The sequence below is a fragment of the Ambystoma mexicanum genome, chromosome 10, assembly GCF_040938575.1.
Source record: "Ambystoma mexicanum isolate Mex_15411 chromosome 10, UKY_AmexF1_1, whole genome shotgun sequence".
Taxonomy (NCBI): domain Eukaryota; kingdom Metazoa; phylum Chordata; class Amphibia; order Caudata; family Ambystomatidae; genus Ambystoma; species Ambystoma mexicanum.
This window is the reverse complement of record NC_090932.1, coordinates 899,462,980-899,490,007: the sequence shown is the minus strand read 5'-3', so window position 1 is coordinate 899,490,007 and position 27,028 is coordinate 899,462,980. Positions and strand designations below refer to the sequence as shown.

Below are 27,028 nucleotides of genomic sequence, written 5' to 3'. Positions count from 1 at the left end.
CCCTCTAAAGATCTGATAGGTCAGAGAATTCCCCCTCTCCTGATTGGAGAAAGGAACAGTGTGTCATGATGTGTCATCATGTGTCAGAGTGAAACTGTGTTTAGGGTCCAGAAGAAATCCCTCCCCTTGGTTCTTACTTAGAAAATCTATTTTCCCCCAAAAAAACACATTTACAATATGCGCAACTTCTTAATAAAGCATAATTACATGACAGATTGATTAAGGTACGTTTCTGTCAAAGTCTCATATTCCTACGGGTTTTGGTTCACACTTGACAGTTTTTCGCACTTTTGGTTGGTTACACATTTTCGGATCTGTACAATATTTTACCCATACATGCACATACCCTCTGGGCATATTCCTGTAATGTTTCAAGTTCCTAGCATAATCACAATAGCCACAATATTATAAATGTTGTGGTTCAGTCTTAGAACATCGCACAGATTCCAGATTTGTTTTAAACTGTGAGCGATCATTTTAATAACCTATAAATCCCATATTTCTATCACCGCCCTTACAGCCACAACTAGGTCCCACGAGGCTGTGGAACAGACAATATACCACCAATCACCACACAACCGGGTGTATGGACACTAGCAGCGGCGCTAGTCATGTGGAGGGGGGGAGGAGCATGCAAGGTTATTAAGGGAGCGGGCGGAGGGGGCAGCTAGATCCTCAAACGGCCTCGAATGGAAAATCTGGCACATACCTCCTGAGGCTCAGGGTGTACAAGCATCCCGTCGGGTAAGATTACACGGTTCAGTCCAGGATAGAGATGACTAATGAATACCATTAACAATTTCCTTCTCTGCATACACCTCTCAAACTCCAAACCAAACACAACCACAAACCTCTAGCGCAGCAAACCGCACGAACTTCACTACACTGCAACAACAAAACAAAAAAACACATAGACTCGCACATCAGCACACGACGACTACCGGCCGCATACACCCCAGGCCCAGCCGACGGAACCACCGGGCTGAGGCTGCCAACAGCACATCACTGCAATCTTGCACTTTTCCAGCCTCCACCCACTAACCCACCATCCCCCCCCTCTTTCAGAGCCGCCAGAGCGCCAGGGGACCACTCCGGTGGTGATAGTGCGCGGTACAAATGACCTTTAACATTAACATTAACATTAACAGTTCTGTACAATTTACTATAAGTCTTTTTCTCAAACAATATTTCCTTCAGTTTTCAAATGCACATTTTCAGTCTGGCCTGCCTCCAAAGCTTGGCTGAGTCAGAGAGTCACATGGCTTCTTCGTGCCAGGGCAGTTGATGTCAGTCACACCCGAATTAGCATTTTCATTCAGCTCAAGGGAGTCCTTTGTCTACACTCAGAGCAACATGCCGGAGAGCCCCTCCCAGTTCCTTTCACACCAGCCTGCCAGTTTCTTAGCAGAGAGCAGGGGGAAGATTCCTTTGTTTGGGAGAAGGTGTGGAATGTCTTTGAAGCTCAGTGTGGCTAATTTTAACTTTTAAACACAATGTCTGAAATTGTCTTGTCCTAAAATATAAATCACATTTTTAACAAATACATCAACCAATTTCTTAATTCAAGCCTTTTTAAAATATAGTTTTGAATTGTATCTACCTCTAAGGCTTCTGATAGCAAGTCTTTCTTTGGCATATTTAGCTTTTGAGACACAAGTTTCACCTGTCAGATTTAAAGGTCACCAGCGTCTTACAGAGGCGAGTAACGGTATTGCACCCATTTTTGACATATTTCTTTCCAGCAAGCAATATTCAATGTGGATTTTCTTCTGATAAGTGTACTTCTGTGCACATTGTATTTATGTGGATTCTTGAAGTAGAATGATGTTTAACACCCAACAAGGAGGTTGGATCTTTTGGGTGGTTTGTGAGCCATGATTTTTGCAAATTTGACAACCAAGAAAAACGGATTTTCACACAGCTCTTTGTTTCTTTTGCAATCAGCCTTGCTCTTTGGGCAGCCAAATGATGGGTTTTGGCAGTGGTCTCCTGTGTTACCACTGAGATAGGCAAAAGTGGATCTGCGGGCTATTTTTCAGATTTTTACTGCGCACTTTTGGGTGATTTTTAGCGAGCAGCATGCTTTCTGGTGGCCATTCTGATGTTCCTGATGCAAGCAATGCACAGTAATGTTGCAGGGCCTGGACTAGTGGGTTGAAACATCCCACACCCCAGAGCACCACAGAGCACATATGTCTGCATTTGCAGATGCAGCATGGCGACAAGGGCACAATCCTTGTTTAAATGTTCGGAGCCGAACATCAAACTAGTTAGCATTCAATTATAACCTGACCAATGCCCAAAGGGAAGTGATAAGAATCCGGGGTTTCAAACGTATTACCATGTGAACAAAACCATTATTTTAAAAAAAAGGTGGTAAACGCCAGTGAAATCGAAGACTGGAGCGACGCAAACTTGCCTCCATCTGTTTACTGGCTTCACAGGGAGGCCACTATCTAAGAGTAGGATATTCATTTACTTTGTTGTCAAGTTGTTCTGGCTAGTTTATGGCAGTGGTCGTACCACAAGTGTTGTGTATTGAGAAGACCTAGGAACAGGACGTACCCACTAAACCTGTTACCAGTGGGAAGGCAAGAGAGATGGCACTCCATTGAAGAAGCTGGGAATCACTGCTGGAAGGAGGGCGTGAAAATAGTCTGTCTGGAAAGGGCCTGGAATGAAGGATACAGAAATAACCATTGCTTTAAGTATTGTGTTGAGAGAATCCAAGGTCGTGGAGAGACCCGAGAGAAACTCAAGAGAAGCTTGCTAGAGCCCAAAGTGTTAGAGAGGGCCCCTGGCAGAGGATGTGCTAAAGGAACAAGGAGCCTGTGGAGAGGCATCATGAATCTGTGATCCTTCAGAATGCAGAACATGAGAACTAGGGAGTGGATGGGGTGGGGGGCAGAAAAGCATCTGATGTTTGCTCACTGGAATTGGGATGAACTTTGAAAGGATATGGTAATGTACCCTTTTTTTTGACAAACTTGGGGAAATCTTTTGTTGTAGATTAGGGTTAGCCTTGATGCCAAAAGACTCCTAAACAATAGGTTTGTACTTTCTGTTGGCTATCACCTTCAACTTTGGTTATTAGAATAGGTCATCCCTGGAGGGACAGGGTACATGGTGCACTCAATGAGGCTTCATTCCTTCTCGCTCAACAGCTTTGAACTTACACTGACGTTTGCATGTTTGCCCAGATTGATCCCCCAAGTTAAAGTGGAAGCCACTCTTGAAGCTGAGCATGCTTTTGATTTGTTTTCATAGAACTATTTATTCCTTCTACTGCACACCTATCTTTTCGGCTTGTATATTATTAAATGTATTCAACCACTTTATGCGTCTCCAACAACCAGGGTCCTTACAAATGCTGTTTTCCCCTCAGCAATCTCTTTAGGTGGGGCACTCGACAAGGGTGTGTCTCCTCTCCCCTTTGCTCTTTATGTATTTTGGCAGAACCCATACAGGAGAGGCATTGGTTGTGAGGTTAACACATTTCCAGTACCCCACTAATACTACCAAATCCCCTGAAGACCTTATAGGTTTTAGATGGATTCTATAATTTATTTCAAATTTGGGAATCTGCAACTAAAGCATATCTTTCTCTATCTAATGACAATCGCAACACCAGTTATTCTTATATGGTCTTCTGTCTTTCTTGACAATGAATGTGCTTCCCTAATTCTTCTATCTCTTTATTAATCTCTGTATCTGGTCCAGCAGAAGTTTAACACACTCCGTAGTCTGGTGTCTGAATTCCTATGGGGTCAGACATATGCCAGATTAGTGTGAAAACAGGCACAGGTGCACTTCACCTGCTGGTATACTCCTACTAGTGACTGGCCATATGTAAAGATTGAGACAAGAGTGTCTTCCCATTTGACTTTGTGGTGTGCTGGCATTTTCACTATAATCTTTATTTAAATAATAAAGGGTTTCCCAAACCTAACTAAAGAATAACTTGGGTGCTCGTAGTCAGGGTGGTTGTCAAACTCTGTGACTGTCCTCTGTCCAAACTACCCTACTCTAGCCCTACCACTAATAAAATACATTAACATAAATAGTTACAGGAGAGTGACTTCCTTCTCCTGGTTTGCTATGATCAGCCCTTTGGGCTTATTTCTATTAGTCTTTGATAATAGTTCCAACTGCTGCACTTAACAATACCAGGAGAATGGTGCCCTTCTCCTGATTTAATCAACTGCTGTCTTCTCCTGGTCAACTTGATCAGCCTCTAGGCTTGTGTTAGGTAACCTTCTGCCTAAGTTTCTGATTCAACAATAATGTGGAAAACCAGAAGAATGACTCCCTTCTCCTGTTTCAGCTCTTGGTCATCTTTGGATAACTTTCTGCAGCAATTTTTATCAATCTTTGCAATTCTTCCCATGCTTCTCTAAAGGGCTTGCTTAAAGGTTATACCCTCGTTTTGTTTCCTATATACCGTTATTCCCTGATTTTCTTTACCTTACTCTTGTAGGTGAGAACAAGGGGAACTGTTTGCCTAGTGTCCTTGTTTTTCTCACACTCTGATAAAGGGGAATGTTCTCATGGTACCCTTTAGCTTTAGTGTCTCTCTTGAAGATAGTGGTGATGGAGACTATTCCAGATAGGGTTTTCTCTTTTAGTCTCTTTCACTTGTGATATAATCTTCACACTTTTGTCAATCTCCCTGTAGATGAGGGAGATTACTGCTGAGGCTTTCTTTCCATTCAATACTCTTGACACAAATACTGAGACGAGGGCGTTTACTCACAATGTCTTCTTCCCATTCTGTACTCTTGACACAACTACTGAGATGATGGAGATTACTCCCAATTTCATCTTCCCATTTGGTACTGTGAGGAGCCAGCAATGAGACTCAGACACAAGGGATTCATGGTTTTGATCAAATACCCTTGTTTAAATAAAAGGGGGTTCGGGAAATGCCTCTGTCCCTGCTCTAAGAGGTGTTTCCCTACTTCTAACCAAAACTAAGGGTCTGCCAATGTCAGAATGTCTGAAGCAAGTACTATTCTGGTCCTCACATTCTAAAAATCAACTCTGAGGTGAAAAGGGAAAACATCTTTGGCCTTTAGTAGTGTACAAATGTTAAAAAAGGAAATGTGTAACTCCAACACAAAAGTTCCAGAAGGAATGAGTTCCTTGTTCCAGAGGGTGGTTCCCTTGCCCCGGATTTGTCTTCGCTCTGTTTTATATTCAAGAATATCAGTTTAAGTTTCTCTTGATCAGCGATACAACTGGTATACAAAACAACTTGGCTGTTGATCTGTATCTTGTTAGGATAACTGGTATACTCTCCTCTCCGGCCAGGTTTTCTCCCCCTCTTTATTATGTTTCCACAGCCTCTTGCTAGTCCTGGTGTATCGTTATCAGGACTTCTTTGGGTACTGTAATCCCTCAAAACAATCTTATGAACCACTGCGGATACATTCTTCCCTGACCTTGTACAATCAATACATCCTCCAACTACCTTCTCAATCTCACGGTCCAACCCCGGGCGAAGCAAGGCAAAGCACCCTGTGTGGGGTATAGCAGGTTGCCGATGTCTGGTGTGCTTTCCTGCCAGGGCTTTCGCACATGAACATGTTTAAAATTTGCATCTGCTGGCATACTCTCCTGGCAGCGTTTTTCTTATATGAACACACTTGCATCTGCCTGGTATACTCTCCTGACATGGCTTTTCTTGCATGTATTCTTGCACCTTTAATCTACTACATCACAGAAGACAGAGAAGACAAAGTCCCGGAGATTTTCTTTGGGTATTCTACATCCGCCCACCTTTCCACCCGAAGAAGCTCCCATAATAAAACCCATCCATTCATATACCTCTGGTAAACCAACTATGGGCACATACCCCATTAGACATGAAAACCACATCTCCAAGAATCCCTGCATTCCCGTTTGCTACCCGAATACTCTGAACCCTTCTTCTTCTTCTCCTCCTTCTGGTTATTCTTTTCCCAGCACCCAGTCAGGGGGGAGCAGCGCAGCTCCATGTCGAGTCCACCCGCCGGGCCGGACATGACGTTGGGGACAGTACATATAGCACCACCATCACCTCAGTTCCTTTTTTCTACACACGCTGTCCGCATCAGGAGCATGCTCTTAATTTTTTTTAAATGTTCCTCATTATGCCCAAACAATCCAACAAAGGCTTTGGGTTTCAAACATTGCGCGGATTGCGGCTGACAGATGTCTGTATCGGATTCTCAAAGAATTTGTCTTTACTGCTTGGGCGAGGACCACAACACCCAGGACTACGGGAAAGGGCGGGTGAGACCTTTACCTACTTCCAGAAGACTATGGGTGAAGTCTCAAGATCCTGTTCGGTGTCATGCGGAAAGGCCGATCTGAATAAAGATTGCCACCACGCAAGGAGAAAGATGGGAAGAATCATTGCAAGAGGTCTTGCCACCCGAGCGGATACTCACACTGAAATATTTTTCTACATCCATGAAGAGCCATCGCTCCAGGGAATCTCCAGAGAAGGCGACTCGGGTACCTTTTCTGACCCAATCCTCCACTATGGAGGAATGGGAAAACTTTAACCTGAAGATGCTTGACATATTTTCCAGGGTGCCAGTGACTTTGGCCTCTGCACCAATGGTTCCAGTGCTAACTGCCTTGGCACCTACTGGGCTAGCTGTGTATTCTGGGATTGGTAGGGCTCCCGCAGGTGATCACTCCCGCATACCTTTGGGCTCAGGCCTGGACCTGAGGGGAGACGAAGTTCTGCATTCCTGTCTGACTCTGCCTTTGTGCGTTGAAGTCTCTGCGACAGCTCTGACCTCATCCTCGACGGGGATTCAGCGTCATGTATGCCAGAGATCCCCTAGAATATGCTCCTCTCAACCATAAAACCCTTCATGTCAAAGATGTACGAAAGGGTGATCAGGTGCCCTTTGGGTTGCGACCTTTAGTCTCCAGAGAAGAGAGAGACTTTCTCACTGAGTTTTATGGAGAGGGCGAAGACGTCCAGGGGCTGGCCTCAGATCTGCAGAAGGCAGGGGTGTGCTGTTGCGCACAACAAAGATGGCTGCCTAAGAGAGTAGCTCTGCAGCCCGGCAACACGGCACAGCGAATATCCTATTTTCCAAGGTGCGAAATACAATAAATGCAAGCTCCCTAGCTAGCGGAACACTTATACTACAAACTAGCCTAGTTTCACTTCCACCGATCCACGCAAGACGCTTCTGTGGGTTCCTTGCCCTTCCGTTCTGCCCCCCATTCCAGTGCTTAACCGCCAGATCTGCAGCAGACACGCAACAACTCTAGAAAGCTGCCCAACCACCTGCGATGCCGAGGCCTGGCAGCGGAGTCCCCCTGTTTGCCCTTTGCGGGCACCCTCTCTGCACTGCTCTTCGTCTCTCCTGATTTTGAACATACCTCCCGTGGTGCACTACGGGACCACCGCAGCCCATTGAGAACACCATCATTGATGCACGCTACACCGAGGACGGTGAGTGGGGCCACACACTGCGGGAGGAAATAAACAGAGGCATTCCACCCGGGGGCCACCCAATTTGATCCTTACTGGGGTTGGGTGTAAGAGGCACCATCCCGCCTGCAGCAGGGACCCCAAAACACCAGCACACCTCTGGCTCGCCCCGCGCTGCTCCTCAACAGCCGCCAACCCCCTGTGCACACCTGCAGGACTGATCCTGCCTGAGCCTTAAAGACTCTTGCACGCAAACAGTGGCGGACTCCTCCGGCCATCTAACACGCACTGTGGCTGACTCCTCCGGCCATCTAACATGCACTGTGGCAAACTGATCCTCCACATTGGCACCTGCTGTGCCCAACCTAGTTGCGCCGAGGTGGAGGTGACCTGCCATCTACCTGACTCAGACCATCCTGCGGCAATAACTGCCTGAGAGTCACCGCCCCACACAAACTAGAGGATCTCTTTTCCCCAACAAAACTCGACCACTCCGCATCCCTAGGCGCATGCTGCCCTAATCATCCGATGCCACGGTTGTTTTAAAGGCAGCAAAACACTTAAGTGTGTGACAACACCCTCTCTTCTCACACACCCCACAGAACCTGGCTGGCGGACCTTCGGGATAGCGACCAAAAAATCTTCATCGGAACATCACAACAAAGTGCTGCAGAAACTCTACTAAGTCCATATAATGCCAATTTAAGCATTACAACAATTGCACTTCGGGCCCTCTTCTCAGTATTACTAACACACTGTACCTCAGCTACAGACCAGCAAATACATAATGACTAAAGGAGGTGGGAAAAAGCAGTGCTCAATGAACATGTTTGCCAAGCCCGCGCACAAGGTGATGGAGGGAACGGGAGATGTCTGCGAGGATAAGAACGTTGTGACCGACCAACAAGACCCCACTGAACTTCACAGCATGATGGAATACATGCGGGAGGAGTTCACCACTATACACTCCAAATTAGATGATACGTGTGGCACAATCTGCTCAATAAAATCCCGAATGGATAAGACGGATGCTCGCATCACGGAAGTGGAGACCAGGGTAGGCACGACGGAGGATGAGGTTGTGGCCCTTAGAGCGGACGTCGCCTCACTCAAAGCAAGTTTTATCCATTGTCAAAAAGAATGAGGACCTCGAATCCAGATCACGCCGCAACAACTTGCAAATAAAGACAATATCGCAGGGTCAATGGAAGAATATGTGGAACACACCCTGATGTCACTGCTTGATACCCCAAAAATGTCACAATTCGTAATAGAACTGTGCCCATCCCACACTGGGTCCTAAACCCAAGCCTGGAGCCCCTCCACGCCTGATAATAGCCCGTGTGCTACATTTTCGAGACAGAGACATGCTTCTGCGCGCCGCAAGAGCCAAGGGCTAACTACTACTAGGCTCCAACAGGATCCACCTATATCCAGACTTTTTAATATTAGTGGAGCAAGATCGCAAGTCCTTCATGACAACAAAAAAGAGGCTCTGCAACCTCAACGTGAAGTACGCCATGTTCTACCCGGCCAAACTGAGAATGGATCACGGCAGCAAGTTGTACTTCTTTACCATGCCTGAGGAGGCGATGAGATTCATAGACTAACGCTTCCCTGGGTGATCCCAATCATATGCTTTTCCCCCTTCAAAATTCTTGTCTACAGATCCTAATAGAGACATTGATGAAGGTGGCGGATGCCTTTGTGGTGGCACTCCGCCTTTGCTACATAGTCCGTTACCACCTACTGCTTTGATTGTTATATACCTGGAAAATATTCACCTGTGTTCGCCTTTAACCTGTTCGAAAGATGTAATGGCAAGCTGTGCTGATGCCGGGCTGTAGTCGGTTAACAGCCCCACCCATGCTGAGTTGCAAATGTTGTTGGGTTGTTTGGAATGGCAAGTTCATTCATTTGATTGGGAGAGGGATGGGGTGGGGGTGGGAAGTTATGGGACAGTTATGCAAAATGTGCTTGACATGTTTGTAACTACTGATAGAAAGCAACATTACTGAGCCACGACTTTGATGAAACGCTTAATATTTGCCATGATGGAACTCCGTGACTATACTACAAACTGGCCCAATGGGAACTGAGCCGCTACACTTTGAGTGGGAACGTGCGAGGGCTGGGCAACCCAGTAAAAATGTGGCGTCTCCAGCTATATACTGAACAGCACAAGGTGCAAATCCTATACAAGAGACCCACGAAGTGGCCAAGGACAGCGAGGGATTCGCCAAAAGGTGGGGCCCACAGTGCTCCTACATCTCGTATTCGACCCAATGCAGTTATGACCTTAATACACCAGTTCATACATTACACCCACGTAAAGGCACACCTGGGCCCACTAGGGCACTATGTGCTATTACGTGGCGTGTTACAGGGTCTGGAAATAATTCTGCTAAACATGTATGGGCCCAATATAGATGATCCCGAATTCTATACAGAAGTAATGGACCTACTGGCACTAGACCCCTTAGTACCCGTTCTGTGGGGAGGAGACTTTAACACTATAATGGACTTGAACCTTGACAGGTTCGGATCCAAACCCCAACAACCAGCGAAAGCTGCCTAGGTGTTACAGAGGGGCATAAATGAAATGGGATTGGTAGATGCTTAGAGGGTACTTAACCCAACATGACGTCAATATTCATACTACTCCACAGTTCATGACTCCTATTCCCAAATAGATATGTGGTGTGTGTCAGACACACTTGTAAGTCACCTTAGCAAAGCCAACATATTACCCAGGATGTTCTCTGACCATTTCCCTGTTATGCTGAGACTGTTAATGGGAGAGGTGCTAAAAACAAGAAGGGAGTGGAAATTCAAACCGCAATCGCTACTAGACCCTGTATTTGCGACTGAAATGGAGAGGCGAGTCGACGAATACTTTGAAATAAACACTGCCTCTGTAGATAAGCAGGCAACCTTCTGGGAAGCTTTTAAGGCGTACATCTATGGCATAGCCCTACCAACGGAATCAGGGCTTCTTAAAGCAATACAAAGAGATATTCAAGCCAGCGAAACCAACCTAGGCCACCTAGAGCAGACATATGCGTCTGAACCGACAACCCCATCTTGAGAGACATCAAAACGGAACTTGATGGGTTCTGAGCACACGCTGATAGGGAATTGAGATTCCTGGACAACCCAGGCCTAGCGAGAAAATACAGTGAGGGCGAGCACCCTGGCAGGTTACTGGCTAGGATGGTGCGGCAGGCAAAGGTTAACCACTGTATCTCATCTGTAAAAGACACATCTGGGACGTTGGTCCTCACCACAAGTAAACCAAGTGTTCCACTCGTTCTACTCCACATTGTATACCAACTCTGATACAGCGACCGTCCCAGGTATAAATGCATACTTAGATAGCCTCCCACTGTCAGTACTGACCGAAGAAGCCAGGGAAAACGTTGATCGCCCCATGACCCCCGAGGAGGTATCCCGAACCATCGAAGCCCTCCCATCCGGCAAAGCCCCTGGCCCAGATGGCCTTACAATGGAGTTTTTTAAACACTTCAAGTCTCGTCTCTCTCCCAAACGATCTGCCCTATCGTCAGAAGCCTGTGCATCAGGGATACTCCCAAACATTATGCAAAGCAGTGATCACAGTTTTACTGAAGCCCGACAAACCTCCCGAACAATGTGGCTCCTACTGCCCCCTTTTTCCTATAAACTCTGACGTTAAAATATTTGCTACGGTATTGATGTTGCGCTTGGCCCCCTACATGGAACATATTATCCATCCAGACCAATCCGGATTCGTCCCTGGCCGCTCTGCGGCACTCAACCTGAGATATCTTGGCGCAGATCGATCCGGAGGTGCAAGCAGTCACCACAGTCAAAAAGCCTTCAATTCAGTATCCTGGCACTGTCACCCCTACTATTTGCTATAGTAATGGAACCACTGACTGGCGATATCCGTTGCAAGCACGCACAGAAAGGGATCAGTCTCACGAGCGAACCAGAGCCTACAAATCATTGTACGCAGATGACGCAACTGTTATTCATACGTGACCCTGGAGACACCTGGCACCAATTATGCAAGATATCCTCTCCTTCGGGACCATGTCTGGACTTCGTGTCAACTGCGCCAAGTCTGAGCTATTCCTCCTTACTGATGCAACCACTCCCCCGCCAGACCTTATGGGTATTTCCTGGTCCCCACTAGAAATTAAATACCTGGGGGTAATCATGTCATGACACAAGACCCCCCCCCTCTATATTCTCGCAACTACAGTAAATATCTGCCCCAACTGATAACTAAATTATGCGCTTTGGTGAAACTGCCACTCACGAAAGCTGGTGTAGTGTCACTACTCAAAATCCTCATCCTCCCTAAACTACTATACCACTTTCTAAATATAGTGCCTTCGCCAGGAGCAGCATTTATTGACACACTAAAAGCGGTGATTAATAGCTTCATGTGGCACGCTGGTGCGGTACGGCTTAAATGGAAGACCGTGACAAGACCTTATGTACCAGGAAGCCTTGCCGCACCAGACTTTGAAAAATACTGGGTCGCTGCTCAGGCACAGTATGCGTCCTACTGATTCAACGAGGATTCACAACATCCTCACCGCAAAATAGAACGACATGCTGCCGGCACCCGCGACATACGCTCATTGATACTACCACCATATAGTACATACCCCAAAGTCAATGACCCAGTGGCTGCAACAATTTTGGCTCGGGGCAAGATATAGAACATTTTAGACAGCCCTCGCCCATACCTCAGGGGTCTACCCTTATGGATTTTGTTCCCATCCCTCCTGAGAATAAGCAAAATAGATGCACGACAATGGGCAGCAGATGGATACATGATGGTGGGCGATAATATATAGTATGCAATCCTTTATCACATTTTCAAGACCTACCAGGGCCCCTACGCAGATGATCCTTGCAGTGGCTGCAATATGCAGGGCTCAGCAGAGCAACCAAAAGAACCTGGGTTCCCGGTGCAACCACCCGATGAGCCACTACTGGATGCCATCATGAGAGGAACCTCCACACGCGGCGTTGTGGCCAGACTGAGACTTACTGCAAGCCGTGGTTGCAGACCACTGGTGAGAATAAGAGGTCTGGATAAGTTTAGTTTTATTTGTATAGCACGCCCAACCCTAGGGCATCTGGGTGCTTTAAGCTTAGGAATCACACAGTGAGATTGCGGCCCGCAGGAGCCAGGTGTTACAGAACGAGGCTGCAAGCCAGGCGCAATCGTTGCTTAAGTTACATGCAGTGTAATGACATAGAGACATACATAGAGACAGAGCGCCTAGTGTTACAGATCTAGGCGGCTGTCCGACAGGCATAAGTGATATGTAATGACAATGGGGTTCGCCTCCCTAGTTTTGCTGGGCGAAGAGCCAAGATTTGACATTTTTCCTGAATATACCGAAGGATGGTTCAGCTCTTAGAGCCAAAGGTAATGAGTACCAGCGCTTGGCTGTCAGAAATGGGAAGCTAATCCCGCCAGATTTTTTAAATTTGTATGGAGGGATGTTGAGGCAATGTGTGTATTTAGACTTGGTGGATCAACTTGAGTGGCTTCTAGTGAATTTGTCGACTAGGTATTTAGGGGCAGAGTTAGACAGGCATTTATGCGCAATCGCAAGCGTTTTGAAGTCTATTCTGCCTTGCACAGGGGACCAGAGGGCGTTCCTTCTAGCTGTGGAGATGTGATTTGTTCTCTGGATGTTAAGCGCCATTCCGAGAGCATTCTTTTGGAGTATCTGAAGTTTCTTCAAGTTGTGTTTGCTAGTGCCTAGATACAAAGCATTGCAATAGTCCAATTTTGATAGGATGAGAGCCCTAGCTAGAGTGATGCCGCTATTGGTGGACAAGGAAGCTTTACATGCGTTGATTAACTTAGCAGTGTATGCTGTAGATGAAGCTGTGGCATTTACTTATTTCGTGGGGAAGAGGGTGGAATCCAGATATATGCCTAAAGTTTTTACTTCGTTAGAATCTTTGTTGTTGCTGTCGATGTCGAAGATAATGTGTTGGCTGTACAGTTTATGTAATCCTGCACGAGAGCCGATGAGCATGAGCTCAGTCCTCTCGTCATTCAGGCCATGCCCATGGGTGGCCATCAAAGGTTGGAGTTTTAGATAGATCTCGTTCAAGAGTTTTATTTCTTTGTCGTAAGATTCTGACACAGTGATGAGGATTTGGGTGTCATCTGCACCCAAATCATCCAGATGGTTGAATAAGAGCTTCGTGAAAATGTTGTAAAGCGTTGGGGGAGACGCGTTGGGGAGACCCAGGCCCCTTGTAGAACTCTGCATGAAATTTCCTTTATCTTTCAGTTCGCCAGTCTGAATTTTTTCTTCTAGGTGGTTTTGGATTTGGAGGTATCCGGCCCTGTCCAGGATTTTCAAGATAAACTGTATTGTAGTTATGAGCCTAAAGTTGGTTGGGATGCTTGGATCCAGGTTCGGCTTTTTGAGGAGAGGCATGACCCACGAGTCTTTGAGGTTGTTGGGGACAGTGCAGGTTTTGAATGAGGAGTTGATCACTGCGGTGATGAACAGAGTGAATTCCTTAGACCCTTATTTCATGGGCGTAGGAAATGGGGGGAACAGAGGGGACAAATCCCCCACCACAATTTTGAGCAGGGGGGATATAATGTCATTTATCCCCCCCACCCACCACATATCTGAGGCAAGGCCAAGGGAAAGGCAGGGGTTATTTTTCCAACTGAAGCGAAGCCTGTGGAGGCTTCCTTTGTGGCCAGGCAGCACTGCCTGCCACTTATAGTTCTTTTTCGATTTCTGCCTAAGCGTGCGCGCGCATTGAGGGGTACAGAACCGTCCAGGCCGGGAAGTAAATTGCACGTGCGCTCTGTGCTGAGTCACTGTTTGCTCCCTCTGCCCGTGCTGAGCAATGCACTACAGCTCAGGCTAGGGGGTGGAGGTGGGGCAAGTTGGCCAGTGCAGAGAGTGACGCTGAGCGTTGAGGAGGCAAGAGAAGCAGGCAGGCAACAACGCTTGCTCGGGACTGCACTCGAGTCGGGCGCTGCGAAAGCACAGAATATGTTAAATTCACATTGATTTCAGGTGAGGAAAAGACTGGTCTATGCGGTGCGACCATGTGAATGCCTATGAGTTGCTGTGGTTCGGTGAGGAATCGTGCTGGTAGCTGGGGTTTATACGCAGGCGTGCATCTGCCTGTTAGGGAGAATTCTCATTCTATGGCTAATTTCCCTTACCTATAAAGTCCCCCAGCAGCTTTGCTGGATTTGAAGTGTTTGTTTCTTTTTCCTGTTAAGAGTGAGACTCTTTCCCACTCTTGGGCATTTTTGCTATGTGTGTTCTAGGCTATTTTTGTGTTTAATGTCTATTGGATTTTCTCACCCCCATAGAAACCATCTTTACTCACATGTGTTACACAGCACCCTCAGTGCAGTGACACAGGGGTGTCGTAGCGACCCCCAAACATAGACTCCATACCCTGGGACTGACTACTGTCTCCCAGGGCATGCAAAGTCCCAATTGACTTTACTAGTCAATTTTTATGAACTAAACCAGTACAAACAATCTTACTATGGAGGTACTGGAAAGGGTTAATAGTTTTTCCCTTATGTTAATTTTCGAGAGGGTACTGTACAGTCCCTCTCTCAAGAGTTTCTGGCTGGTGGCAGTGGTTACTACCGTAAATATTTGACCGCAAATATTTCCCTATGGGATTTTCCCATTGTTCGAGGCTACCACTTTTTCTGGCAGCCTCTAACGTACCACCGGTGCATTTTAATATTAACTTGACTCCGGTAGTTATTATTTGCCAGAACTTTAATATAACTTCTTTCTCGTGTCTTTCTCTAAACTCCTAACCCAGGTTGGGGATCCTTTGTTCGTCCTTTTGGCGAGCTTCTACCAAAAAGCCCTCCTTTCGGCGCCACTGAGTCTGGGGTGGGTCCATTGTGTGGGAGGGGGAGTAGGACCCCTGGACAGGGTTGCCTCCGCAACCCATGTCGCACTCTATCCTGATAGGCTGGAGAGTCTCCCGCCAAGATGACCACTCCACTGTGTGAGTGACAGCTAGGCTGTATGAATGGGGATGTTTTTGCATTGAAGCGGGGTCCTGAGGACTGGAAGAGCAAGACATCGCCACTGGAACTAAGAAGCCAAAGAGGAGAGAAGCCAAAGACATCTGCAACGACTGAACCACCGGTGAAGCCCTGCTGCAGCGTCTCACCACTTTTCTCCACACGACGAAAGAGGATCTTCTTCTGCAAGAGCCTTCTTCCCTTGAGCTGGTGGGGCCAACCAGTTTGCCAATCGCCTTCCCGGACCTGCCTTGGTCGAATCTCCCGTACCCTGTACTCGGAGGCCGGATAGCCAGGCACCAGTCCACCCGGACCGCGATTTAAAGGAGCATACTTATTATTCATCGGGCAGCACCGCGGCTGGTTTCATCCCTGGGTAGTGCAGTAACTCGAACCTTCTTGCACGACGAGAGCCTCTCTGCCTCTGCTGGATTACCCGAACTGCAGGAAGTACCAGGAACAACCGCCAACGCAGGAACCACTTCTTCATTTAAAGGTACCTTGTTCCGCCAGGCCGCCCTTTCTTCGCGGTAGCAATAAAGGTGTTTTAAATCCTTTACGTGTTGGGTTGGCCGCCCCTCTCTCATAACTTTGTCTTTTCAACTTCTGCATCCACCTTTTCAAATTCGTTAACCAAAGACTTGACTGCAGCTACAAGAACATTTTGCTCCTGGGCCCTTGTCCTGTACCACTGACTCTGGCGCAGGTCTACTGACTCTGGCTACATTTGTTAGACCTGCCTTCTTTAGACTGATTCTCATCTAGAACTGTGTGGTGCACCTATTTCTTACAACTACCCTTTCCTTCCCATTTTTAAACCTTGTGAAATGCCATTTTGCTCAGTTTTCATTTAAGTATTGCCTATAATGATGCACTGTCTTGCTTAAACTGGTTCACAAACCTATGGGGAATATTGCTAGGGTGTGTAAGAAGGTACTTCTGAATAACTTGTGTTTTCCCTCCCTTGTGAGAAATTGATAGAGCATCCCTTGTGTGTGGTTTTCACTGTGCCATTTTGCTCATTTTTCACTCTGGTTCACTTGGTGTACAATTTAACTTGGGAGTGTGTATGTGTTTCCTTTGACTTAATTTAACTTGCTTGATGACTGTGATAAATGAGTTTTACTAGAAGTGTATACAATAAATATATAACTACTTTTTAATACAAAGCTTTGGTCAGTGTTTCCTTGTGCCAAAGTACTGTAGGCCTATTGTGTAAACCCTGAATACTGCTCATCTCCCCCTTGAGATAAGTCTGACTGCTCAGCCACAGCTACCAACTAAATCTTTGTGGTACAGACTGATGCCAAAGGGGATTTATTGCTCTCGCCTGTAGTCTTAATCTTCTGTAGTGCTCCTTAAGGGAACTGCACAGGATTCTGCCTAACAACACCCAAGGTGGTGAACACATACAGCGAGGCCGCAAACTCTGTGTTATGGAAGTGTCTACTTTTGAGAAGGGACCCAGTTAGCTGCTGTTTTCCACACTTTCCACCTCTTAACGTTGCTCTAGTGAACCGGTGTGTATTAGCTTTAATTACCGCCCAAACCCCTCCCTGGAGGCTTTCAGACACGTGCCGCACTCAGTAGGTAGAAAGCAAACTAACGCAGGCACGACAGCAGCGCAATTCACATAAATCCACTGCTCGTCAGTTAAATGCTCGGTTACATAGTGTGGTGGTTTGAGTAACTGTGCAGGACATATAAGATGCATTCTCCACTGCATCCATTTAAGGCAAACTGTTATTAATAATAAGGATAAGTCACGTGATTTGTTTAATAATTGTTTTTTCAGACGGTTCAGCCGACACCAGGTGAGATGGGCTTGTCGCGTTAGCCCATTCAGGTTACCTCAGGCAGGCATGCCATCGTTCTGTTCTGCTTCATGATCTGTAGATGTATTGAAGGTTTGGCTAACATGTATTCGTCGTAATGTTGCTGTCTGCTGAGCTAAATATGATGCCATGGGTGTATCTAACATTTAGCCTTGGGATGGAAATCTACATTCCTTTTTACAACTAGTTTGCTGAGTTTCATAAAGTGAATTCTACAACCGAACAATGTAAGCCATCCGAATATTAATTGTTGCCAAGTTAATGAGAAGGTGTGGGTTGCTCAGGGGGTTGAACACTGGTTGGCAAGATCTGTGCTCAACCCGTTCATTGTTTAATTAGGGCACAGTGTAATAGCTCCTCCTTTTGGGTAATTGAGGCACTCCCACCATTATTGTGCATCTCGGGGGAACATGTTGCACTGAAGCCGCGTGTTGCTTACAAGGCGTGTCGACAGGGTCGTCCTTTTATCGCTATATTTCTGGGAGACTAGGACGACAGGTGTTTAATGAATCTTTGCAGTTAGTGAGCCCCTTTCGTTTCTGAACATACCTCACTACGAAGGTGAAGGACCTTCCTGAGCCCACTGTAGCAAACGAGCGTGAACCAGGTTTGAGTTATTTACACTTCTCAGCAAACTCGTAGCCATCCTGGGAAATAGTATACCTAAGCTCATGCACTTTGCTATGAATTCGCATTCGCTCGGAATTGTTACATCTGTAGAGGATACATCGGAGGCAAAGCTTTGCAATGCATTGCTTGAAATGGATATCCGTTTGACTGTGGCTTTAATGATGGTGTGTTGTGTGTGAACTGTGAAGAACAGCACTGTAGAGGATTCTGGAATGCATTCCAGGGAAGTACAGCAGCAAGATGTGGGATGCTGGGGTCTCCGTTTATTTAATAAGGTTTATGCAAGATTGTCTTTTCAGTATTGCATTTCTGGTCCTTTATTAAACCCCTCATCACTTGATGTGCTAGAAACTAAGCTGATATCAGTTATAATAATAACAAGCAGTGTAATGCTGAATGTGAAAATATAATTTAATATAAAAAATGCTAGCTAAACTCAGTTTGCAACATCCCATATAGTGTCAGACAGGTAAAGCCAGCCTTCTTTTTAAGGAGCCTGCAGATACTGTTTTCTATGTCTATTGCTGCAGCCAGCATGTGCCTCTTAAGAAGGAGGGTTGTCTTCTAGTTTCAATGTATTTCCGGATATGAAGTTGTGGGAGGAAGAGAGGTGGCCCCTGGCCCAAGGCACACACTGTAGCGCGCAATTAACTTCCCTTTTTGCAAATTATCTTGGGCACTTTTCTTAGGTAGAAATGTTGCATTTATTTTCCATCATATGAATATGAGGTCATCATTTTGGTGTGTGTGTATGTAATTTTAGCGAGGTTGACATTTTGCACTCTTTTTGTTACACTCTGTAGATTAGTGGTCTGTTTTTGTGTTTCAAGATATTTTGATATGGAATCAGGAGGCATACACAACTGGTTGTACTATACAGAATGTGCCGAATGTACCCAAACTCATCAGTTTTCTGTTTTGTTTCTAAATTCCCTGCTGCGAATTGTGTGCTTTTAAGGTGTAGGTAATTGTGATTCGAGGACCTTTGTGGGCAAATGAAAGGTGCAATGAAGCTAAATCGAGTGCTTGACATCAATCAACATGTCAAAAATAGACTTAATACTTTAAATTGATTTTACCATCACTTTTACCTTGTGGTTTGTGTCTGTAGCAAAGTCACCGAGGTCCCCTGTTCCCCCCCAGATTTTATGTGTCTCCTACGCTGCTGCCTTCTTTGACTATTGCAGGGCATGAGTCGCCTTGACAGCTAGATGGCTTAAGGCTAGCTATGATTGATTCGACATCTCTTGTTGAGATAGGTGAGAATTTGAAAGGGCGTACAAGTGAGAACGGGTCCATATTTTCGTAGTTAGGGTGGTTAGTAATAGGCTGGAGTAGTGGCATTAAGTTTTGCAATGTGGCATTGCAAGTTTTTCATGTGAGCGCAGGAGGTGCCAGTCCAGGCACAGGAGAGTTGGTTAGGATCTTGGTATTGTAGTTTACGTCGGCTAACCAGTCCAGTGTTCTGCCTATATTGTGAGTCGGGCTGGTTATGCGGTGAGAGAAACCTAGTTCAGAGAGAGCGTTCGCCAGATCCGTTGCATTCGCATCGTTAATGTCCTTAAATCCTAGGTTACGGTCTCTCAGTAACATGATTTGTGAGCCCGGTTTAGAGTTCCTGGTGAGGAGATGTGTGACGTGTTCCTCGAATGTGGAAAGTGGGCCCGGGGGGCGGCGGCAAACTGCTGGATCCATTGAGTTGGTGTAAGGCAGCAATGTATGCTGGCTAAAGTGCTTGGTTTAGCAAGGTCCGAGACCCTAGTGAGCTGGAGGGTGGGTAGGAATTTGGTAGGAGCTATGGAATTGAGAAGTGGAAGAAAGGTAGCAATGGTTAGGGTTACCCTGCATAAATTGGCCATGAGGACTGTAAATGTTGGGCTGCACTATGCTAGCTGTGTAAAGTATCTGGTGGTGGGATGCTATCAGTAAGCACTGGCTATAGGATTCCAAAGTACTAAGGGCTGGAGACCTATAAGGCCAAGGTCGTGATGGTGAGTTTTAGCAGGACAGGGTGTATAATCGGCAGAGCGCTAGCACGTGACCAGGAATGTATTAACATGTTTCAAAGTGAACACTCGTACTAAGATGCAAAAAATGGCTGTGATGTTACTGGCAGCTCGCGGGAGCGGCCACCTGAAACACAAGAGTTAAGAGTGTGACAAAATAAGGTTAACAGTCAGATTGAATAGAACAGGATTTGGCGTGCAGATGACAGGGCCTGGCCTTGTGCTGCCGGCCTTTGGCTGTGGCTGGCTTCCACCTGCCGGTCTCGATGACAATTCAGCAGCCAATCAGACTGCACGTGGCCAATGCTTGTTGCCTCCTTGCAACAGGGAGGAAGCGTGGCGGCTATTTTCGAATGGTTATGCCAAGAATGGATACGCAATAATGGTGTGATGTTTGCAAGGGATTTATATATAAACATAACTGACAATATCTGGGAATTCATGTGTCTACAGACCCGAGCCGTGTCCCTCAACTCGAGATTTCCACTAATACAATTTATAGTACTTCACAGATTCCACTACACCTCTTCTTGTGCACCCACCATACCTTATGCCCCAAATGCCACACTGATGGGGCGGGATATCTCCACATGCTTTGGAGCTGTCCGAAGCTGGGGAAATACTGGAAGCAGATCTGTGACGTCATGTCTGAGATATTCAACTTCATATTAGAACCTACCGCATCCAACTGTGTTTCACCAATCCAAACAATTACAATGTAACCTTCACAGACTGGCGAGACTATGTATCTTGTTGGCAGTCTGATGGTTGCTGATGCAGTGGCTACGCCCCACCTGCGATCTGTCACGCAGTGGCTGCGGGCTGTACATGGGCATCGGATATGGAGGAGCGATGGACCTCGCTACAGCCAGCGAACTGCAAACCAGTGGATATATGGCCCCCTTCCGCTACTATTTGTTAGCAACCCAAACATATACGAATGATATTGAGAATCTATCAACCGGTTAATGATTCCCCCTTTCCCTATGATCCTTTTGTCACCCGAGTGTTCCTAAGTCAATGCTCATAACAAATTGTTTTAATCTCTGTAAAACTAATCTTAACGCTGAAGAAGTAATGTACCTACTCCTCTTAACCCTGCTGTCTTTTTCTCCTGTTGTAATGTCAAGCACTCTATAAATAAAGTTGAAAAGAAAAGATCTGCAGAATGCAAGTGCTCTGGACACCTCCCTTGAGCTGGACATCCCTCCAGCACCCACCCCTGGTAAGCCTCATTCATCCTTCCAGGGAACGATGGCCAAAGTGGCTGAAAGCCTCGGGCTAGCTGCTCCATCCAGGCCTAAAATTCAGTTCAAATTGACAGACATCCTGGAAGAAGGCCTCAAAAGGGAAACACAGCTATGTTTCCATGTAGCAGTAGAGGCCTCCATACTGGAGGGGTGTGGGAAAGGCCCGCCTCTGCGGCTGCAGTTGACCGAGGAACTGGCCAGGAATCACTTCCTGCACTCTAGGATCCTGCTTTCTTGTCCACACATTTTACTTGTGTGATGAATCTGATGATGTCATCACTCCTTTCCCAGAGGTAGCCTCTCCCCGTGTGGCCAGCGGATGGCAGCGCTACCTGACCATGACCCTGGGGCCGGCTATTTGAGGGAGGACCACGTGGGGGAGGCAACGCTCAGGGGAAGGGATAGGCATATTTGGGTGAGACATGGTATCCCCCGCTCCCTTTAAGGGATACCCCCTCAGGCCCTCATGGCATATTGTGACAGTGACCCACAGTATTCTCAGATTCTTGGCCATAACATTTCCAATCATGTAGTTACAGCTATAACAAAGACTGACACGAGGAACAGAGCAGCCAGTGTGAAGATTGTTCAGCTGAACCAAAGTGAGCCGTCTAGCTGCTGAGGAAGTCTGATTATTTCCATCCAACTCCCTTCGGTAGTATGGGTGTTTAAAAATGGAGCCAGTGAGAAACACAGGGACATCCAACCAGCTAAGTGCTGCCGGAGAAGCCAAGGAGATACGAGAGAATCCAGAAGCTGGCCAGCATAGCGAAGGAGCAGCACAGAGAGAGGATGTGGTTGCATTTCGAGCGGAGAAGCTTTCCGGTTGGCGAGAGAGAAGCTGAAATAGGACAGGAAGCAGAGAAGCTTCAGACCAGCAAAGGAAAGCCAGAGCAGCACACGGAGTACCTCCAGCTGCAGGACCAAATTTCCCAAGCTAGGAGAAGGAGTGGAGACTGCGAGAGAGATGTCGGAACCAGAGGTGATGCGAAGGAGCTTTGCACTGGCACGAGAAGCCGGAGCAATGCGCAGACCGTCTCCGGTCATCCAAACGCACCTGCCCGAGCTGGTGAGTGAGAGCAAAGGCGGAAAGAAACCTGAGAGAAGTCAGAGAAGCGCAAGGAGCCACTCAAGAACCGGTGAGCCCTGAGTGGATGGTTGGAGCACCAGAAGGGAGCTGGAGGAGCCATTCTTGGTCCCTAACTGAAACATACCAGTCAGAGCCCAGTATATGGGAAGAATTCTAAGGAAACCTTATATCTTTGGGGTTATGAATTGGATGAATTGCCTAAGAGAATCCTGCAGGAGAGCACACCAGCTCAAGCCAAATTGGAGAAGTGAATAGTGACTACCACGAGGAGGAAGTTAACCTCTTAGGCTGTAAAGAACTTGGATGCTCATTTTGTGAACTATTTGTTTTGTGGAGAGAAACCTGCGGAAAGGAGTCCTCCCTGGGAATTGTGAACATTGTCCAGTTGGAACTTTTACGTTTGATTTCAATCTTTTGGTTGAAGTTGTACATTTGTCCACTTCTGAAAGCCAACGACATCTTCACACATTAGAGTTACTTTTAGATGACAGAGCTAAGATAGTATTTCGGACACAGGACATTTTTGCTTTGGACATCTTGACACAGGGCCAGACCCTTAGTTTTGGTTGAGGTAGGGGGAAACCTCCTAGGGTAGTGACAGTGAAACATTTTCCAACCCCTTTATTATTTAATACAAGTTTGTAGAAAAAAACATGAGTCCTCTGTGTACACGTCTCATTCTTGGTTCCTCACACTTTGCCAGCCTTCTACCCTCCTCATTGCTCAAAAGCGGAAGAGAAGTTACATAGGTTGGATTCTAAGAGGGCCTTACATTTTCCTATTGCCAGAACAGGTAATTTCTGAACGTAGGACTAGATCTTCGTTGGTTACACCGGTCCTAAATTAGGGGAAGGAGTGACAAAACGATGGTTTTGTGCCTCACACAATGTTAGACTATGGCAATAAAAGACATCCCCGAAAGATTCAGAGCACACTTCACTGGAGAAGTAGCTGCCATATAAGCACTCAAAAGACAAGTACAGACTTTGGACATTTGTAAAGCTGCAACATGGTTTTCACTACACACTTTCACAAAATGCTACTGTCTAGATTCTCTGCCGGCTCAGGATACACGTCCTTCAGAATGTTTTGCTGTAATATCAGTGGGAGTTCACGCTTCCCTACTCCTTCAAAAATTGTTCTGCTAAGGTGAGGGATCCGTTGAGGGACACAATCCATTAGAAGAACAAATTACTTAACTTCAGTAATGTTATTTCTGATGGATGTTCCTCCCACAGATTCCTCAGAGCCCCTCCCATCCTGCCCCTTAAATAAAGAGGCCTCTCCATTTCTCTTTCAATGTCTCTCTAACAAATCATGCCTTGTGCAAAAATGTATTTCCCATTGCAGCCGAGCATTGAGAAAAACGTTTGGTGCACAGTGCAAGCTACATGTGCCGACGTCACATCTAGCCTTGGCGGTGAAGAGCAATGATGGACCTCAGTGCCAATACCACACTGCACCCCCTGTTGTCAAGAAAGTTTCTGAGATCTGCTGAAGTAGAAGAAATAGATGTAAGACACAGAATCTGTGGCAGGAACATCCATCAGAAAGAACATTACCGAAGAGGAGTAATATTTTCTTTTGATCTATTCTGTAAATGTCATTCGGGAAGGTTCAAATCTGTGCTGCATTATGTCCGAGATACTGTGTGAATTGAGCAGTTGACAGATATTCAAAATGTGCTCATTGTTGCTGCCCATCTCCTTATTGCCCCAGTTGCAAAACCACTGCAAAGAAGATTTTGTCCATCTGGCACCAGTGTGCGGGAGGCTGTCACTGATCGTCTGAGAGGAGAAACTCACTACAAAGGCTGCATGCGCCCACAGGCTGTAACTTATGGTTACTGCCTTCTTTTTCTTCAAATCCCACCAACTACCCTTCTTCCTAGCCTCCAGATCTTCCCCTGTGGGAGGATGTCGGTCAGCTTCTTAGAAAATGGAGCCTCTGAGCTAATGCCTCATTGGGAACAAGTGTATGACTAGTACTCTTTACTTTCTGGTTCCAAAATAAGACAGGGTCCTGCATCCCTTCAGGGATCTGAGGCTCTTGAACTGGTACTTGCCCAAGAGCAAGGTTACCCTGACCCAGAGCCTCCAGTCCCTAGAGCTGCAAGACTGGTTGGTGGCTCTGGAGCTCCAGAATGCCCCCTTCAGTGTGCTGATCCATCCCAAGCACACAAAGTATCTGCATTTCGTAGTCTACGATGCCCACTGCCATTTCAGAATCTTGGCATTCAACCTTTACTCATCACCCAGACTCTTCACCAACTGGTAGTGGTGGTTGCAGCTTGTCTTAGGTGGGAGAGAATTCATGTGTTACCCTATTTGGACAATTGGCTCCTTCAGGCTCATGTTGGAGCCTCTGTACCACACATGCAACATGCTGCATAGTTTGGCCTTCTCCCTTAACTTCAAGTTGTTTACTGCCCCTCTGTTTCATAGGAACATTTTTGGACACTTGAGCTAAGACCTCTTTCCAGAGGCTCAGGTTGCGAACATCCTTCAGATGGTTCATGTTTTCCATACCCATAGGATGGTCACGACCTCTGCCTTTCTGAGTCTTTTGGGCTACATGGCCTACTGTATCCTGGTTGTGCTATTTGCCCGGTTGCGCATGAGTTTGCTCCAGTGGCTACTTCGCTGTCACTGTTCTCAGTTTCAGGGCAACATGCCTGACCTTTTACAAGCCTCGGACATGGTGTCTCGAGATCTTGTATGTTGGGAAAAAGCTTTAGGATAGAGGTGTTGCTAAGTAGCCATAGCCCCAGGTGATTCTAGTCACAGACATGTCACTGAAGCCGTCACTGAAGGCTGGGGTGTTCACCTGCTATATCTTGCTATGAGCAGTCTCTGACAGAGACCCAGGAGCGTGATCAATTTGCTCGAGTTGCCAGCGATCAGGCCCTTGTCTTGCGTCCCTCTGTGTGTGGCAAGGCCGTACTGGTCTTGATAGACAACACAGTGGCCAGTCACTTCCTCGACAAGGGGGAATGTGTGGGGTCTTGGCTTCTGTATAGAGAAGCAACAAGGCTGTGGCTGTGGGCTCTGGAGAAAGACATGTCTGAGGGTAGCTGTTTTCACCGGGATGGAGAACATAATAGCAGACAGGCTTCAACCTCCCACCAGTGAGAGCCCCGACAGAAAGTTCCTCAAGGAGCTCTTTGCCCTTTGGGAGATTACTCAAGTGAACCTCTTTGCTTCCAGTGTGAACAGAAAGTGTGAGGGGTTCCTCTGCAGGGAGCCCTGGGGGACACATTGACCGCCGAATGGGACTTGGGGAACGGCGGAAATGCATAGAGGAAATCTGTCACCCTACCAGCTCTCAGGAGACTGTGACTGTTCAAACGCACTCTGATTAGGATCGCTCAATACTGGCCTCGTGGGACACATCCATATGCCCTCGCTGGAGACCTCTGGCAAAGGCGGCCATGCAGTCCCACACAGGAGCAGGTCCGAGTCGCAGCAACCTGAACCTCCAGGCCCTGCTGCTGAGAGCCTGAGGTAGAAGAAGTGGGACTTGTTGGACAACGTCCTGGACATACTCCTTTCCACTTGGAGGCCGGATCCAAGTCCATTTATGCCTGTGGTTTGCATGTGACTAAGAACTTTCCTGACGCATCCACACTCAGCGGCAACCTTGGGGCTACCTGCCAACTTCCTCACATGCTAGTAGATTTTCATCTTCCCACAGTCTTCCATTGCTCGAGTGTCCAGACCGTGTGACGATTCCCTGTGCTAAAGCCTCATGTCCAAAGACAGCAGGTAACTGTGCCTGCTGCCTAATAATGTGCTGGCCTTTATAGCTATCCACTATAAGCTTTAATAGGTCTCTTATAAATTTGCCTACCTCATGGAAGAGGTCTCATACTATTATTTATTAGTGCAATGCATTTCGTTTAAATGGCCGTGCTGTAAGAGAAAGGTTACTGACCCTAGAACTAGAGAAAGCATTAAACAATGGAATTCTCATGCCTGAGGGGATCGAAGGAAATTCAAAACAACAAATACAATTGTGCTCCTACAGAGCCTACCGATTCTTGACCTTTGTGACACATGACTATGAATAATATGTGGAACCTGTGGGAGGGAGCGACGCATGCACCAAATGATCATTACCCAAGGTAAGTCATTTTCTCTTTATTGTTGTGATTTGCACATTACCATTCAGAAAGCCATAAGAACATCAAAGTTAAGATGGTTGCATCCTTTTACAAACAATATTTTCAACCTGATTGACAAAGGGACTGGCAATAGGGACATTTTGTTGAGGGAAGGGGGGTAGTGGCAATGGTGACTGATGGGTTAATAATTGTATATTGGAAAGTTAGCAGTATGTGGGTGAGAGTCCTCCTCAGTGACTGCTTCCTATGGATGTACTTTGACTAGTTTATTACTTTTTAAAGAATATCTTTGAAATATACTGTCTTTGGCCTGAAAATGGAAATGAGGTATTTTCAAATGTGAAAACAAGCTCCAATGAACCTTCTAATCCAGATAATTTGCTTCATAATATTGAGACCTTCCCGTGGACACATTTTGATGCATCAGTATATAGTATAGACCTACATCTCACTTTTGTTTTATCAAAACTATAACTTTTGTTTCCTTTTTCAGAATGTGTGCTTTATCACACCACAGTTTTTGTACCAGTTCTTCTGTTTGTTTTCACAACAAGTAAGTTTTCTTTATGTTTATATTATGTCTTTGTAATGGAGGATTTTGAG

At 46.4% G+C, this 27,028-nt stretch overlaps 1 protein-coding gene across 7 annotated transcripts in view; it reads left to right on the top strand.

Moving 5' to 3' along the window:
- ATP11B (ATPase phospholipid transporting 11B (putative)) overlaps positions 1–27,028 on the top strand; it is a 1,683,501-nt gene that overhangs the window by 933,281 nt on the left and 723,192 nt on the right. For all 7 annotated transcript variants that reach the window (XM_069618659.1, XM_069618656.1, XM_069618658.1 and 4 more), the window contains one exon: positions 26,919–26,978. In XM_069618659.1, the coding sequence (XP_069474760.1) occupies positions 26,919–26,978 (60 nt within the window). The remainder of the gene's footprint in view (positions 1–26,918; positions 26,979–27,028) is intronic.